We start from the raw sequence: 16229 nt of genomic DNA, 5'->3' as shown, positions 1-16229 counted from the left end.
CTCCCCCGCCACAGCCCCTCCAGGCTTCTCCCCACATGGTCAAGCACTAAGGCAGGGTCCTTGCTTGGTGCCCACAGGCATTTTAAGCTAGGAGAAACGCTCCCGCAAGTAGCAAAGCAAACGCCTTAGCAGTCACGACTCTCATTTAGGTTTAAACTCAGGGGTGGAGGTGACAGATCGGGATCCAGGCTGTCTGCTGCAGCTAATAACATTACCTTAGATTTATGCTAATGGCATTGACCCAAAACTGCATTGCTGTGAGCAGCTCTCTCCCCTCGCCCAGTAAGAGGTCCCCTCAAGTGAAGGCAGACCGTGCTGCTTTGCAGGGGATCCTTAAAACGAGTGGCATGCAAGTGGTGAAGCACACCAGTAATAAAGTGCTGGGGCAGTGCCGGGTCAGAGCATACCCGTTACGGCAGTGATTTCCTATTCATGCCACAGTGACACTGAAGTGTGGGCTGGGGTCCACACGCTCACCTGGCCTCCCACCTCTCGCTGCAGCCAGCGAGCCAAGGCAGTGCATGAGCAGAGGGATCTGAGGAGCGGGGACAGGCAACACTGCGGCGGGTCTGCAAGCAGAGGAGGCTTGGTAGTCAATGGGGATTCTTTAGTGTCTAATACTGTGGTTGAGTTGGATGGAGAAAGAAATTTCCCCTCTACCTTCCTGCCTGTCTGAAACTTGAAGGAACTTAATCCCTTTGAGGCTTCTACCCCAGGGCCAGGTATGCTTGAGGAGGCCAAAAGTTATGGGAGAGAATTGACAGAAACAAGGACAATGGGATCATACGAGCCTTGTTTCCTTAGGAAAAAAGATAAAAGAAACAGAGATATAAAATAATAAAGAAATTATCCCTATCACTGCTGGGGCTCCTCAACACAGTGGTTCTCACCCAAAAGCATCCTCTATAGCCACTGGGAGAAATACTGCAAATCAGACTGCTACCTCCCTCTGGAAAGGTCCCACAGAGACCTGCAGTCCTCTAGCATATACAGTACAGGACCAAAAAAAGACAGTCATTTCTTCAGCCCTATTAAATCTTGAGCCGAAGCTGATCAAGCAGCCTACCTGCCTCCATCCGTCTGTTTTCATACACCTCTGGGCTTTCTGACACAGCGTTGTACTGCTGGAAAGGCTGGTTGCTGAAGAGATTGTCACACAAGAGGCTGCGACAGAGCTTCTTCAGGAAGCGCAGGACGTACCCGATGCTGTTCACTACCAGCAGGCTCAGGAGATGCTGCTTCCCCTCAAAAGAAGCTGAAACTGGAAAGCAAATAGGAGCAATTCAATACCTGGGGATGCACGGCAGGAGGAAGAATGAGAGCAGGGGAAAAGATTTCACACAAGTGTTTGTATGTCTTAAAATATTTTACATAGTTGCCCCACCTAAAGTACAAAACAAACTGGAGGAGCTTAAGGAGCTGAGTGGTGTGACCCAGATCACCTTCCCCCTGGAGCACTGAAAGATGCTGACTGGCATGGCCAGCAGTGCAAGGATTTCTAATATATGCATCCAACTGAAAACTGTATTGTACGATTGGAAGGAAGCAATCATGATATCCTGGTCTAGGGAAGGGGAAAGAAAGTGATCTGCCAGTGATGGGCTATTAGGCTGACTTCAGCAATACCCAAGGTTTTAAAAGATAATGGGGAGACAAGAATTAAAGACATGGCTGTGAATGAATGAAAGCTACGAGGGTTGTACCGAAAAGAGGGCTACCAGCTTCATCATGGACCTTTATTTACTGATTTAATTGCATTTATAGGCAAGGGAAGGTTGGCAGTTGTGGTCTACCCAGAATTCAGTAAAGCATGAGAAATCTTTCGTTAAACTGGAAGTGATTGCATATGAAAGGTGGGTCAGGAGACGACAACAGGCTCTGCTGGCAGGAGACCCCAAGCACGGGAGAGGAACAGGCAGTGGTCCATGCTGGCACAAAAAGATTTTGTTGATGCTGTAAGCTAGGAGGCATTATCAATGGAGAAGAGGACTGGGAGATTGCACAGAAAGGATTGGCTGATCTTGAGCTCTGCAATAATAAAAATGGGTGGAAAAAAATACTAGAAAGTACAGGGTAATCCATAGTTTTTTTGAGGAGGCTCAGCATGACCTGATGGGAGGAGAAATGATGGGACAGGCTCACCAGATGCTCATGAGCCACCAAGGTGACACAATGATGAAAAAGTCAGATATATTTCAAGGAGGTATTGAACAAAGCATTTCCAGGAGAGACAAGGGAGTGTCAATTCCACTGTATAAAGTCCTGGTGAAACCTGAGCTGGACTGATGGGCACCATTCTGGTCATCCAGGCTCAAGAAGCGTGAATTCAAACTTGAAAAGGTGCACAGGCAGGCCACATCAATGTTCAGGGAACAGAAATTTTCCCTGTGGCACTGCAGCCATCACCATCTCTGCTACGTGGGGCTGTGGGAAGACTGTTGCACTTCTTTCACTAATCCAGTGATCTTCCTCACAATGCAGAGAGGACCTGAAAGAAACTGTGTATTTCAGCCTAGCAGGATAAGGACTGGTCTCTGGAAATAGGTCTAAGATTGAACTCAAGGATGAGAGCAGAGCAATTAAAATTCCTGGACAAAGATGTCAGGGAATATATTTAGTCAGGAATCAAAAAGGGCATAGGTCCCAGCCATGAGAGATGTGGAGGGGTCACAACAGACCCACCAGGACCAATTGTAGCAGGACACATTCAGGTGTCAACAGGTTTGCAGGGAGGACTACATGATGTGCCTGCCTGAACTCCACCACCTGGAAGGTTTTTTCCAGTCCTACAGCCTCCAGTCACTACTAACGAGTATAAATTGCAATGTTAGGCTTATAATCTTTGGGACAACTTCAGAGATTTCCTGCTGGCCTGAGCTGCTGTAAGGGATCATGCTCCACAGCCAGTTGAGCATCTGTGAGCCAAGCCATGGGAAGATTGGAAAGCCCATGACAAAATCTGTCTGCGCTGCTGCTGGTCTGGCAGTGAGCTGCAATCTCAGAGCCACATGATGACTAGGAGGCCATTCACTCCTCCTCGATGATTAGAAGAGGCATGAAGTTGGGAACAATGTTGACCAGGTGCTTTTAGCTCAGGTACCTCAAGCCAAGCCAGCTCAGAGGAACTGAGACCAAGGGGTTTGGCAGACTTGGTGCACAACGTGACTCTCCTGCTTGTAATGAAAATCATATACACAGCACAGAACAAGGCAAAAATGAAGCTTTGCACTAAATTGCTTCAGTCTTGTGTTTCTGTGAACAAATCTGGATCATTCTTAGAGTATTTCTGATGTTCCTTAGGGAAGGCACACCTGTGATTAGAGAGACCTAGAGGAGAGGGATGAAGCAGGATTTATATGCTGCACAGGAGGCCAGAGCCTGGGCTCCCACACAAGAGGGTCCCCATGGCACAGCTGAGCTGCTGTGGTCCCTGCAAAACTGATTGGACTTATGGTCCTTGGCTTCGTGTTTGTGCCTGATTCATCCGCGGCAGCTCATTGGAGAGCATCGTTCCCATATCCCCATCATTGTTGCATTCCCACTGCATCCCCATGTGCCAAAGCAATGTTGTACACAAAACTCTTGCTGTGACTAAAAGAAAAGTTTCATGTTCAGTCTGAGAGCCAGGCCAGGGGATTCAGCGTGGGACATGGGAGACTCATCGGGACACAGTGAGAAGTGTCACTGCGGGAAGAATAGGAGCTCCTGGGAAGTTCCCTCTGATCTCTGATTCTCTCTGATATATTTGTGTAGTCCTGCTGTATGGCAATTGCCGCGGGACTTTTGCAATTCCTACAGCTGAGAGCAGATTTGCCTCATGAACTGCAGGCGGAGGACACACCAGCAGCGGAACTCTCTGCGAGTTTTCCTTTAGAGCAACAAGTGGTGGCAACACGTAGCAAGATGCGGGCTTGCAATGCCGCTCATCCTTGTACAGCTGCATGAAAAGCTCAGCTCACAGGCCTGGCCTCAGCACTGTTTCAAGGAGCGGTAAGCACGGGACTCTGGAGCTAGCCCTGTTCCTCCCCTGAACCACCGCTGCAATGCTCTTTACCGATAGACTTTCATCTGACACCTGGGCAATTCCTGCAGCAGCTCATTTTACAAAGGCGTAAGCGATGTTTAAAGCTGGTTGTCATCCTGCTGATGTGAATGAGACTGCTAGGACAGTCAGCATTGGGGATCAGGTTAAGATTTCAAGCACTTCTCAATTGGCCACAAACCCTTTACAAAAATGCTTTACCTGACACCATCTCGCCTCCATAGCCCTGCTTGATGAGCGAGAAGACAGCCTTTTGCTGGAGCGCGCAGTCGATGCAGGCCTGAACAGCCTGCTGCAGGGCTGCGGACGGCCTCTCGGGCCCAAAGTGCTCTGGGAGCTGCTGCACTTTTTTTCTGTCAAGGTATGGCCCCAGGTTCGCTTGTTTGTTGACGTAAATGCAGACTGCAGACACAAAATCCCAACAAGGTTATTACAAAATGGCCCAGAGAGCATCCTAGCAAATGCTAGCTTTATACTTTTCTATTTCATGAGCTCTTCCATTCATTGGTGAATTGCTGCCATTTGTGATGGCACAGCCAGGCTTCCTTGCACTGATCACCCGTTGCCTATGTGAAGTGAGCTGAGTTGGGGCCTTTTCTTGGTGTCACAGGTGAGGGTAAGCTACATGCAACTCAAGAAGCTTCTGGAAGCCCCCCTGTGTGTGCCTGGGGTCTGCTCTCTTGCAGACTACCTTGTACATCCAGCTAGTGACCAGAAAAAATGGCCAGGGAATGCAGGACAGTGACTAGCAAGGGTGACCTTACAGCAATGGGTAAACTCCAGCCTGAGGTGGTTTTGTTTGTTTGTTTATTTTCTCTGTGTGTTTTTAGACTAGTTCATTGAGACGCCTCTGAGAAGCACTGTTCTGAGCTGAGTTTTGGGAGACTTTGGTTCCTTGCTGCTTCTGACCTTAATCCAGCTGGAATTTCTAGACGGTTATGCTGCAGTGAGCTGCACAGTGCAATGCCAGAGACTCTGGTCTTTGGGAGCTTCCTGACCCCCATGTCCAATCCAGCACTCTGCAAACTGCATCACCTCAGGGAAACTGTACATCGCGTGCAGTGCTAAATCCTCATTTGGGACCACAGCCGCATGACTGTGCCACACAGGGTGTCTGCGAGGGATGCCCCAGCCTCTCCGCAGCCAAGCCCTGCATGCCGCCTCTCATACAGTGTTGCCTGCGAAGGTAGTTTTTCTACATGCCATCAGGCCTGCTGGCAATAGCCAAAAAAATCAGTGTTCTCCTCTCGCTAGCGTGAACTTATTTTAAGCTTGGCTGAGGCTAACTGCATCTCAGAGGAAGCAGAGGTAACGCTGTGGTAACTAAGGGCGACTAAGACACAGCCTAAAGTCAGAATAAAGTGAGACATATTATAATAGCTGGCTGAGTGTGCTCGAGCTGTCATCTCTCAGACAATATAACATTATCCTCTGACAGAAATCAGATATGTGACAAAAAAAACATCAAGCGGAGTGGAAGACGTGGTGACAGCTGTGTAAAGTTGGAAATAATTTACAGTTTGCATCACTGTAATGAAAATCTAGTGTGACTGTCACAGCGCACTCTGCTACCCCACCTCTCGCTGAAGAGCAGAAGGGGCTCAAGCAGTATATCCTGGGTAAACAGGAGGATAATAGCAATCATACTTATCATTACATAGCACTTTACATCTTCCAAGCGCCAAACAAACAAAGGGATAATGCACCAAAAGACAGCAGCAGCATGCATGAATTGCAGGGTGCTGTCAGGGTGCAGCTTTCCTGGTGTGCCACCGTGCCAAACCTCAGCGAATCTGCAGGATGTGGCGACAAGCCGCTGGTTTTGTCCAGTCCCACACTCAGCCAGGAGGGACTCTGCAGCATGCAGGCAGCGTGCTGGGTCCCTTGCTGGGGAGCGGGAGCCTCTATGGTCCTTTCAATGCAGATACGGAGGTAAAAGTTGGCTTGAGCCTGCCTCCACCTCCTGCAAACCCTGCTCTGGTGGGACCCTACACGCACCCTTCGGACGGTGCTGGGAGAAAAGATGCTGGGGGCACAGGGATGGGCAGATGGAGGTGCGGGTCGCTGCATCTGCAGAGCCCAAATGACCCACGGAGCCTCTGCCTCTGTGGCCACCCTGGCAATCTGGTGGGGCTGGTGGACTGTGCCTCCCTGTCCCCCTCTGAAAGCGGCACCAGGCTCACCTCTCAGGACAGCGCTATGAAACGCCACTCAGCTGATGTTTGCCAAGCGCTTTGCAGTCTTTGCATGTGAAGGGATAAATGAGAATAAAATATATTATTATTGTCATCATCGCTACGTTTAGTATCATTCTGCTACCAGAGCAGATGGAAAACTTCTCCTCTGTGCATCCCAGCTAAGAAATAATGGGATTTATGCGTTGTGTTTAGATTCTAATGTTATCTAATCCATTTCTCTGCTGAAATCTCAGGGTAAATCAACTGTCTTCTTGATTTTCTTCTCATTTACATCAGTTTAAAAGCATTGACCTATGTTTCTTCTGGTAATATAAACAAAAAAAAAGAATAAGGCTATGTTTTCCCTGGCTACAGTCAGAAATGACCAGGTCTGCTGTTGCTATAAGGCATTGGGTTTTACGTGCTGGCTAACCCTGCCTACAGTCAGACCATGGCTCCTCTGTCCTTCTTCTCCCCACAGCTGTAACAGATGCTTCATGTTCATACTGGGGTTTAGTCTGGTCATTGAAACACATTTGACAGGGTAAGTGTCGGGTATAAAATGGTAGCATCCATGGGATGTTGATGTCCACATTTAAAGAGGAATGGATCTGAGGTCTCCACTAAACTTGACACACGGCAGTCAAAATATAGTCTTGCAGGACATCTGTGCTTTTTGTCACTGGCCATCAGTCTAATCTGCAAACACCCCATTTTCATGAGCTCTGCCTGTTCTGGAAAGCACAGCATCTGGCTGTCAACCCATGGTTCCTGCTCACCCCTTGGCCAAGGAGCACTTGAGGCTGGGTACCTGTGAGAGCCTGTGGGGTGGCCGAGTTGGGTATCGTAGCTGCATCCTGGGGGATTGAGCTAATATCCGGCTCTGGTGTGCTTCTCGGCGGGGAGATCGCTAAGGGAGTCATCAGGGCACGAGACTTCAGCTGCAAAAAACAACCAGTTGGGCAATCAAAATATACACAAGATATTCCAGTTTTATTCCGTATATGTCACTCCCCATGAACTCCCACTCATTAGCAATCTGCTATTGCATCACTTTCTCCAGGCCAGGAACATCCGTTCTGCTCCTGGGAGGATACTGGAACCTGAAGCCTGACTGATTTGCAGCAGACAGCAACACCTTAAGTTATGGGATGCAAATATTATGCCACCCACCGGGTAGTTACTTACACCTGAGCAAATTTGGTGTAACACTCTAACAAATCAGCACAATGGTATTTTACGACCCATTTCATGTGGGTGTAAACAATTCTCCGCAACTCAGAAACACAGGGTCTTTAACTACATCATAATTTAGGGCCAAGTTCTGCTCTTGGTTACAGGAGTGTAAATCTTGTGTAAATCCAGTGGCACCAAGAGGCTACTTTGTGCTGACACCTGTGTAAATAAGCTCAGACTGTGGTCCATAGTGTGTTATTACCAGATAGTAAATACAAACTGCTGCACTGTTGCACCCAGTAATCTTCGTGACCTGCAGCCCAGCTTGGAGAAGTGAAACACAATGGGAATTTATGGTGCAATATCACTACGTCTTTACACTGCCGGTACCTGGCAATGTCTCACCAGTCAAGTGATGATCAGGTCCTCATAATTACAAAGGGCTGAGGTGATGGATGTGACCTGAAAGTGCCACTCGTGCTTTTCCTTTCACTGCAAAGGGAAGCAGGGGGAAAGCAGAGAGCCAGGCACACAGCTGCCTGGTTTATATATTTACATATACTACACCAAGCTGTTCTTCTAGCAGGTGATTTTTTTGTTGTTGTTTTTCAGTGGCCAAAAGTAAAAATGCTATAAGTGACAAGCATAAGAATGAAAAGGAATTTTTAGACCTGTTAAATTTGCAGAGTATTGCTTCTCTCAGAGCTTACACCCAAGCTGGACATAATGTACAAAGTATATTGTAGGTAGAAATGAAGCCAGACCACTGGCTACAAACCCAAACCTTGAGCAAGTCCTGGTGGAGAGTAGAGGTAATTTTGGATAAAGATTCATGTTGTCCATGATTATGATTACAACTGTCTAAAATAATGGTCACTGTTTCAGTGTAATGGTAAAAACAGAAAGCTGGGGAAGGGAGAGGGAAGGCTGTTGGACTTAGTGCCACCCAAGTGAGTCTTTTATCATTAAATCTTTGGGAGTTTGGATCATTCCCCAGTTACTGGCTTATCCCAGCAAGGGCTTCACTAAGAGAGAATTCAAGGTCTCTCTTGCTTTCAGTAGCACAGTAGCCTGTGCTGGGATGGTACCCATCAAAACAAACAAAAAGGCCATCTTTGTTGAGATGCCTGCCAAGATCTCCACCAAGCCCTTCCTGAACTCGCTCCTTTACACAACCTAGAGTTTCCCTCAGAGCAGTCTCTGTGGAAAGATGGGCATGGTAAGCCTGGATGGAAATAAAAGCTGGCTCCTCATCCAGGCACCATCCCCTGCAGGACTCTGTTTGGTGCCTGGGGCAGAGGTTGTATCCCACCTCTCTCAGAAGTGCCAGGCACCACCTCCACATGGTGCCACTGGCTCCCCTCCCCTGGGGCAGGCTAAATCCCTTTGGATGTAGCCTGAACAAGGGAGAAAATGTTCAATAAGTGAATCTAAGATGAGCTATGGATTTCACCTCCTGCTGTATGGCAGCCGTAGGGGACTAGGGACCCTGAGCTGGCCCCTGGCTAATGCCAGTCCTCACCTGCCTGTGTTATCCTGTTTTTATAGGGTTGTCTTGCCTTCGGATCGGGATCAGGAGAGACCAGCAGCAAAGTGTTGTCAGTTTGTTTTCCCAGCAATTAAAATAAATGGGAAGAAAACACTGTTTCAAAAATCAAGGTCCTGATCCAGTCTGGGGTTCATCCCATGTGGGAAGGTGAGAAGCAGCAAGGTTTGGTTTTGTTCTGTGGCAACTTGTCAATGAATCACTTTTCTATGCTGATGTGGGCTGGCACTGTGAAACTTTGGGTAGCCCTTATGCTAGGCTTCTGGGCTCACTTTTGATCATACATACATATGCATATATAATAAATGCCTATATACATATGTGTGTTTGTACATAGTATACACACAGATATACAGGTATATACATTTATACAGAGATGTACATATATACTTGTATATATATTTATGTATACATATATATAGAATCATAGAATCATAGAATCATTTAGGTTGGAAAAGACCTTTAAGATCATTGAGTCCAACTGTGAAGCTAACACTGCCAAGTCCACCACTAAACCATGTCCCTAAGTGCCACATCTACACATCTTTTGAATACTTCTGGGGTGGTGACTCAGCCACTTCCCTGGGCAGCCTGTGCCAATGCTTGACAACCCTTTCAGTGAAGAGATTTTTCCTAATATCCAATCTAAACCTCCCCTGGCGCAACTTGAGGCCGTTTTCTCTCGTCCTATATAAAAATATATATATGCTCTCACGCATGCACACATCCATATAGACACTATTTTGGAGACAGCACAGCCAATAACTTCTGTTTCACTTGCATGTTGGCTCCTTATTCCCCTTACTGGCTCACAGCTCAGTGGTCCCAAACACAGGCGCATGAGTCCCCTCTCTGGCCCTTAAGCCTCATGCACCATCTTAGTGTGTGCTGCCTCACCAGCACCATCAGCCTGGTGGAGGTGGAGGTGGGACAGTGCCCGGTAGACCTCTTTCTCCACCTGTTTCCCAGCTCTTAGAGGCCCAGGCAGGCTTATGTTCAAGAGCAAATAAACAGAGGGCAAGACTTGTGTAAACTCTCTAGCTTGGAAGCCTCTTCTTGGCAGTTTGCTGTTTTAGCAAACAGTTAACTGCAACCTTAATTGCGACAGTGTGTGCTCTACAGCCTCTGGATACAGATAAATGCCATTTTATTAGGGGTAGCAGAGAACATGCCTTCATTAGATCAAAATAAAACAATGCCTGATTACAGGAGACAGTACACTAGCAAACATGGCTTAAATACCTTCTGGACACTGAAACCCTGAGTAGTCCCTGAATATCACTAAGTGTAGATCTCCAAGTATTTAATTTAAAGATGTCTTTTCTTGGACTGATCCTTCTCTATCAAAAAGCCAACCCAACCAACCAGCTGATTGACTGAGAGCTTGGCAGTAGAGACCACATATGCATAAAAGTGAAAAGAAGTGGTGAAGAAGAGAGAAAGAGAGAGAGAAAAGGAGACAGAGTAAATCTGTCAGGGCACTTTGGGAAATCCTTGCGGTAAGGCATTTGAATCAGCTTTTGAATATCAAATGCCATAAGTTTTAATATGCACAGCACGAGATATAAAAGGCAATGGTTGCTTTAAAATAAGATGTACAACCAGCCCCCTCCGGTCTTATGGACCTTCTACCATAAGGTAAGAGATCAGAGAAAGCTGATCAGAGATTTAGGGAAGAAAATAAGTGTGTCTACTTTGCCAAAGTCACAGTGCATTAGATACAGAGAGAACTTTGGCTTTCATACCGTTGATGCCAGCTGCAGGCTTATTTGAGTATGCAGTGGCCCCGGACAGGGAGGACCTTGTTGAGTCCTGGAGTTTCTGTTACAATCTGCACACCCTTTCGGAGCAGTCAGGATTCATCTAGCTGATACTTGTGTTATCCCACACCAAAAAAAAAGTGAAAGAGGGGGAAGAACATTTCCCAGATAGCTTTTTCTTCTTCTGAACAAGTTCTCTGCCAGCTTGTATAATAAAATACACAGGAAAGAAACAAGATGTACCAAGATGCAAACTTTCCCTGTACTTTCTTAAACCACCTAGATCATAGGTCCTCATCTTTATGGCTCCTAGTTCCTCTGTACTAGTTGTCCCTTGTCCTGATAAAACATCTGCTAGAAAAGGCTGGGGTTCACCCCGTCCCTGCAGGCCTGTGTCCTTCCAGCCAGGAGGGCAGAGGCACCTCCTGGCCACAAGAGCTTTTGCTGCTGGAGAGAAAACTACCTCCAGCCCCCGAAGATGTGCACACAGATGTGCACCAAGGTGAGTGCCTGGGCCAGCCTGGTCCTGCCGTGTGGGCTTCCGATGGCTGGGTAGAAAGGTGCCATTAAACCTGCACCAGGGAAGCACAGAGCTCCCGAGTACATGTTTTGGGGTCCTTGACTATACCTCACACTCTCTGTGCATTTGGCTGCGGGTGAGGAGGCTCAGCATGAGGCAAATCAGGGCTCAGCTCAGTCACCGGGGCAGAGAGGGGTCAGCACTGTGCTGGCAAAGGCAAAACACAGTCCAAGGTCTTTCCCACCTTTTCTTCTTGTGTCATGCAATACCTTTCTTCCGCACAGCAAATGATGCAGGGGAGTCTGCATGCAGCCTCCTACATCCCCTAAGTGTTTTGCAGTGAATGAGGCAGGTAACCTTAAGAGGAGTGTATGCAACCTTGAAATCCAAGGCTATATCACAGGACAGGTGAATAATCAGGGCACTTTAAGCTTGTCTGTGTAATCTCGGTCCCGGTGTGTCCGAATCCTGATTGCCTATTTGTCATCATTAATAGTGACTTCTAGGGCAGCAGGGGAATCTATGCCCTGTAATGGAAATTGTCACTCCACGCTCCACGTGCCATCTGGCGCAGGGCAACTCTTTCCTGCCCACCCCGCCTGGCAGGAGCTTGCAAGGTCCTGGCTGACCACTCGCCCCGGGCTGGGGCCAACTCCCCAGGCAGGACCTGCTGCGGTGGCACGGGGGGACAAATTGCCCTCAGGCTGCTCGGACAGGGCCATCGTTTTGTTGCCCTCTGGGAGGGATGTGGTGGTCTTCGCTGCAGCACTGCCCTGAGCGTGTGTTGCTCCGATGTCCTCTAAGACCGTGAATTCCCCCACGATGCTAACGCAGCCTTCCCTCGTACGGGGTTTCCGGGTGGCTTTTCGGGGCTGCCCCTCACTTACAGCCAGAGAAATAAAACTGATCCATCTATTAACCACCCCCCAGCTGCCAGAATAGACTTCTTCCTAATGAGATTCAAACAGTCAGAAAGAATATTGTGTTTAGGGAAAATGTTGCATTTTATGGCAAATAATAGCTTCACATCAGGTACAAAACAGTTTTTGGAAAAACAGCTGATGAAATTTTATAACTAAAGCTGTGAAAAAATAAACAGGATAGTGAGGAAAAGGACTTTGCTTGGTGGTGAAGCATGATGAAATGTCATTTTAAGAAGACACAGATATTTGCTTTAATATCAATGAAAACAGGCAATGGGTCATCTGGCTATAAAGAGCATGTGATTAGAAATGTCTGTTATTCACATCTTGGTCAAAATAAATTTAAATCTAGGCTGTAAATTCCTAGTTTGCTAAAAATTCAGAAGTATTTTTCCATCTGTTCTGTAATAATTCAGCTATCTGGTTGCTATAAAGAATTTGGTCGTCTGCCATTTGGGCAGGGAGTCATTTTTTAAAATGCGTTTAAGTCTCATGGTATCTGAAAGTCATACAATTAGCGAGCTAATTAAATCAAGCTAGAGTTCCCCATCAAAAAATGTAATCTTTGATACGCACTGGGGAAGTGTTTGTGACGGAGAGGGGTTCACTTCAGCTGAGCGCACAGCGTATAAAGGCGCCTCACAGAAAATGTTGCTTTGGTGTACGAATCCTATAGGGCAAATAAGCAGCGCCAGGCCAGATGCCTCGGATGCTACAGCTCACGAGTGTCAGCTCCAGAAACTTAAGCCATCAGTTATAAAAGGATGTCTTTTTAGTCACCATCACTCACTGAGAAATAACATCATCCCAGATTCACTGCTGCAGGAGAGATGCCGTTGCCTCCACGCTAAGTCCCTGGGGATGGGGAGGAGGCATGTGTGGTACCCAGTAGGAGGAAAAACTTCCCTTTGGAAGAGGAGGGGGCAACAGCAATCAACTGCCTGGCCACCTAGGTCCGAAGTGCAATGTTACTGCAGCATTTTAGAAAATTTAAGTTTCCCTTTTCACTTCTCCCGCTTACAAATATGTGGTGGTCAGTGAAAGGCTTTTTCACAGGTGGATGGGTGCATTTGGGGTGGGACAAAACATACTCCCCAGCAATTTTATTTTTTTTTCAAATTACAAATCAAATGTAAATGCGGAATAAAAAATGGGGGTCAGCAAGACAAGCAGGGGCAGAAGGGCTGGGGTCTGCTGAAACTCCACATACAAGGTCATTGTGGTATTTGGCAAATCACTTAATCACCTCAGGGACTCAATTTTACCACATCTCCAAAGTATTATTATCCCAGACTTGGGATGGTTTTGATCTAAAGAGCCTATAAGTGACCCAGAGTTACTGATAATAATTTAAACTATTGATAATAACAAGTAACTCAAGTAAAACAATTCAGATGTTTCTGTCCCAGAGTTTTAACCTAATACTGAAGTGAAAAATAGTAAGTATTTCCATTTTCCACACTTTACAAAACACTAGAGTAGTTGCCCCAATCTTAGCTCGGACACGCAGCTCTATTTTGGACTACCGCTATAAAATTCTGCGGTAATCCCAAGAGAGACACCTGAGCCTGCTGTCAGGTTGGCTCTGCTTGGCCACTGCTGTTATATCATTCACGTTACCGAAGTTAAGGCTTTTCAGAAGAAATGGGAAACTGCAGCTGGAACTGTTTCTTAGCCATGCGAGGTCTGTTTTCAGCACATGCTGAAACACACTTCGGAATGTGCCTCCATAGCGGAGAGGGGTACGGATGAAGTAGGGAGAGCATGGAGAGACACGGGAGAAGGCAGAAGATGAGGAGAAAGCATTAAGGGCTGAGGTACTGATGGCTACTGCAGTAGGCGTTGCACAGGGGGAAGCAGAGGAGTAGGGGATTCCAAAAATGGGATGCAGAGGGGTGGCGAGGAGGACTTGCTTGGAAAAGAGAGAGGAAGGAGGATGGAGGTTGGAGGATGGGAGGAAGAAGAAGGTCTGGCAGGAGGTGAAAAGGAGGGAAGGGCAACAATAAGGGTAGCCTGCTCTAGATAAAGCCCAAACCCAAGGAGCTGAGACATTTGGTCCAGGTGCCCAGAGCTTGGCCAGCAGCACTGCTGCCTCCCCTGAACCGGGAGAGACCCAGGGAAGAGTCTGTACCCATTCCCATTAAAAACAAGGAACATGCACAGCAAACATGTACGGTGCCCCTAGCTGGCTGCAGCCAGAGATCGAGAGAGTAACAGAGCAATCTACTGACAAGACAACCCCTCACTACAGTGTAGCTCATTTTCACTCCCAAGAATAAATTCCCCTCCCCTCAGCATTGCAGTCCTGTTTTCGCCTGGTCTGAGGTGCAAAGGTGGCCCCACTCCTGCTGGTGCTGAGCCCACCAGGGAGGGACACAGTGGGAGAGCCCCAGCCCGCTGGCAGCCTGTGAAGGGCTGAAGGCGCTCAGGGTTTCTTTATTTCTTTAGCCCTGCCTCCCCGCCTGGGTCGCATTGAGAGCTGGGCATGATTTTCCCTCAAAGTGAGCAGACAAATAATCAAAACCGCCTTTCCTTCAGTAAGTGAAATCTCATTACTTTCTAAAATGTCCCCTTTTTTTCCTTTGGAAATTAGGTTTATTTTCTCCTTTTATTCCCACTCCCCCGTATTCCTTTCCTTTTCCTTACATTTTGTTTCATTTCTAATCAGTGTTAGTGAAAGAGAAGAAAAAAGTGACAAATGAGAGAAAAGGTGCGCAGCCATCTCACACAACACTGTGGGAGACAAGTTATTTTCAAACAACACAAATTAAAATAACTGTAAACTTTAAAAAAATATATTCCCTCTATTCCAATGTTTACTCTTTCAGTAAAGAAATTTTTCCTCACGTCCAATCTAAACCTCCCCTGGCGCAACTTGAGGCCATTTCCTCTCGTCCTATCGCCAGTTACTTGGGAGAAGAGACCGACACCCACCTCGCTACAGCCTCCTTTCAGGTAGTTGTAGAGAGCAATGAGGTCTCCCCTCAGCCTCCTTTTCTCCAGGCTAAACAACCCCAGCTCCCTCAGCCGCTCCTCATAAGACTTGTTCTCCAGACCCCTCACCAGCCTCGTTGCCCTTCTCTGGACACGTTCCAACATCTCAACATCCTTCTTGTAGTGAGGGGCCCAAAACTGAACACAGTATTTGAGGTGCGGCCGCACCAGTGCTGAGTACAGGGGCACTATCACTTTTCCTTGCATTTTGTTTCATTTCTAATCACTGTTAGTGAGAGAGAAGAAAAAAGTGACAAATGAGAGAGAAGGTGCGCGGCCATCTCACACAACACTGTGGGAGACAAGTTATTTTCAAACAACACAAATTAAAATAACTGTAAACTTTAAAAAAATATATTCCCTCTATTTTTCACTAGCTCAGGTAGAAGAGAAAATGGCTTCTCTTGCTTTTCTTGCATTGCTCTGCCTGATGCTTGCACAACTTTGCCTCCGTTCCTGCATTTCACCTGAAATTCTAGGAGAAAATGTATTAAATCCAGCAGGAGGTAGAGAAAGAGCGTGAAAAACACGTGTCTACCTTGTACCCGGGTTTTCTCCCTCTCTTCTTTGGGATCTTCACGACCGGCAAAGCACCGGCTGGTGCCGAGTAGAGGTTGTGAACGGCCATTTTGATGGGCGCCGGCTGGAGCGGGGGGCGCCCTCGCTTCCTCCCCGCCATTCTGGGGGACTGCATCTCCCCGGGGGCCAGGCTGGGGGTCGGGCACGGCAAGTGGCTCATCTGCCCCCGGGCTGCTGGTCAACCAAAAGGGAGGGAAAGAAAGAAAAAAAAAAGAGCTTTTTATTTATTTTTTATTTTAGGTTTTTCATCCAAATGCAGTGCAGCAGCATGTTTTCTCATGCTCTCATTTTCTCTGTTACTGTCAATCATAAAGCAGCAACAAGTACGCCACAGATGTGCACTCCTGAGTGGGATTCACCTGACCATAGCTGCCTAGGCTTCTTCAAAGCAGGACAAAACCCTCATCATGCGCGTTTCTCTCCGCTGACCATGAATACAGCACAGCTGGCTCAGGTGGCGAGGTCTCTATTGCAGACGTCTAATAGGTGAACCCCACAACGGCCACCTTAAC

At 47.3% G+C, this 16229-nt stretch overlaps 1 protein-coding gene across 1 annotated transcript in view; it reads right to left on the bottom strand.

Annotated features, from left to right (window-relative positions):
* The window catches only part of SCML4 (sex comb on midleg-like 4 (Drosophila)), a 47645-nt gene extending 31813 nt beyond the window's left edge, over window positions 1–15832 (bottom strand). Inside the window, exons 1-4 of the mRNA XM_009327916.1 lie at window positions 15677–15832; window positions 7031–7160; window positions 4244–4444; window positions 1067–1261 (exon numbers count right to left, since the gene is read on the bottom strand). Of these exons, the coding sequence (XP_009326191.1) occupies window positions 1067–1261; window positions 4244–4444; window positions 7031–7160; window positions 15677–15832 (682 nt within the window). The remainder of the gene's footprint in view (window positions 1–1066; window positions 1262–4243; window positions 4445–7030; window positions 7161–15676) is intronic.
* Between the last annotated feature and the right edge of the window lie 397 nt (window positions 15833–16229).

This window comes from Pygoscelis adeliae, unplaced genomic scaffold (genome assembly GCF_000699105.1).
Source record: "Pygoscelis adeliae isolate BGI_AS28 unplaced genomic scaffold, ASM69910v1 Scaffold76, whole genome shotgun sequence".
Classification (NCBI taxonomy): Eukaryota; Metazoa; Chordata; class Aves; order Sphenisciformes; family Spheniscidae; genus Pygoscelis; species Pygoscelis adeliae.
The sequence above is the reverse complement of the archived record's forward strand: the minus strand, read 5'-3'. Positions and strand labels throughout refer to the sequence as shown.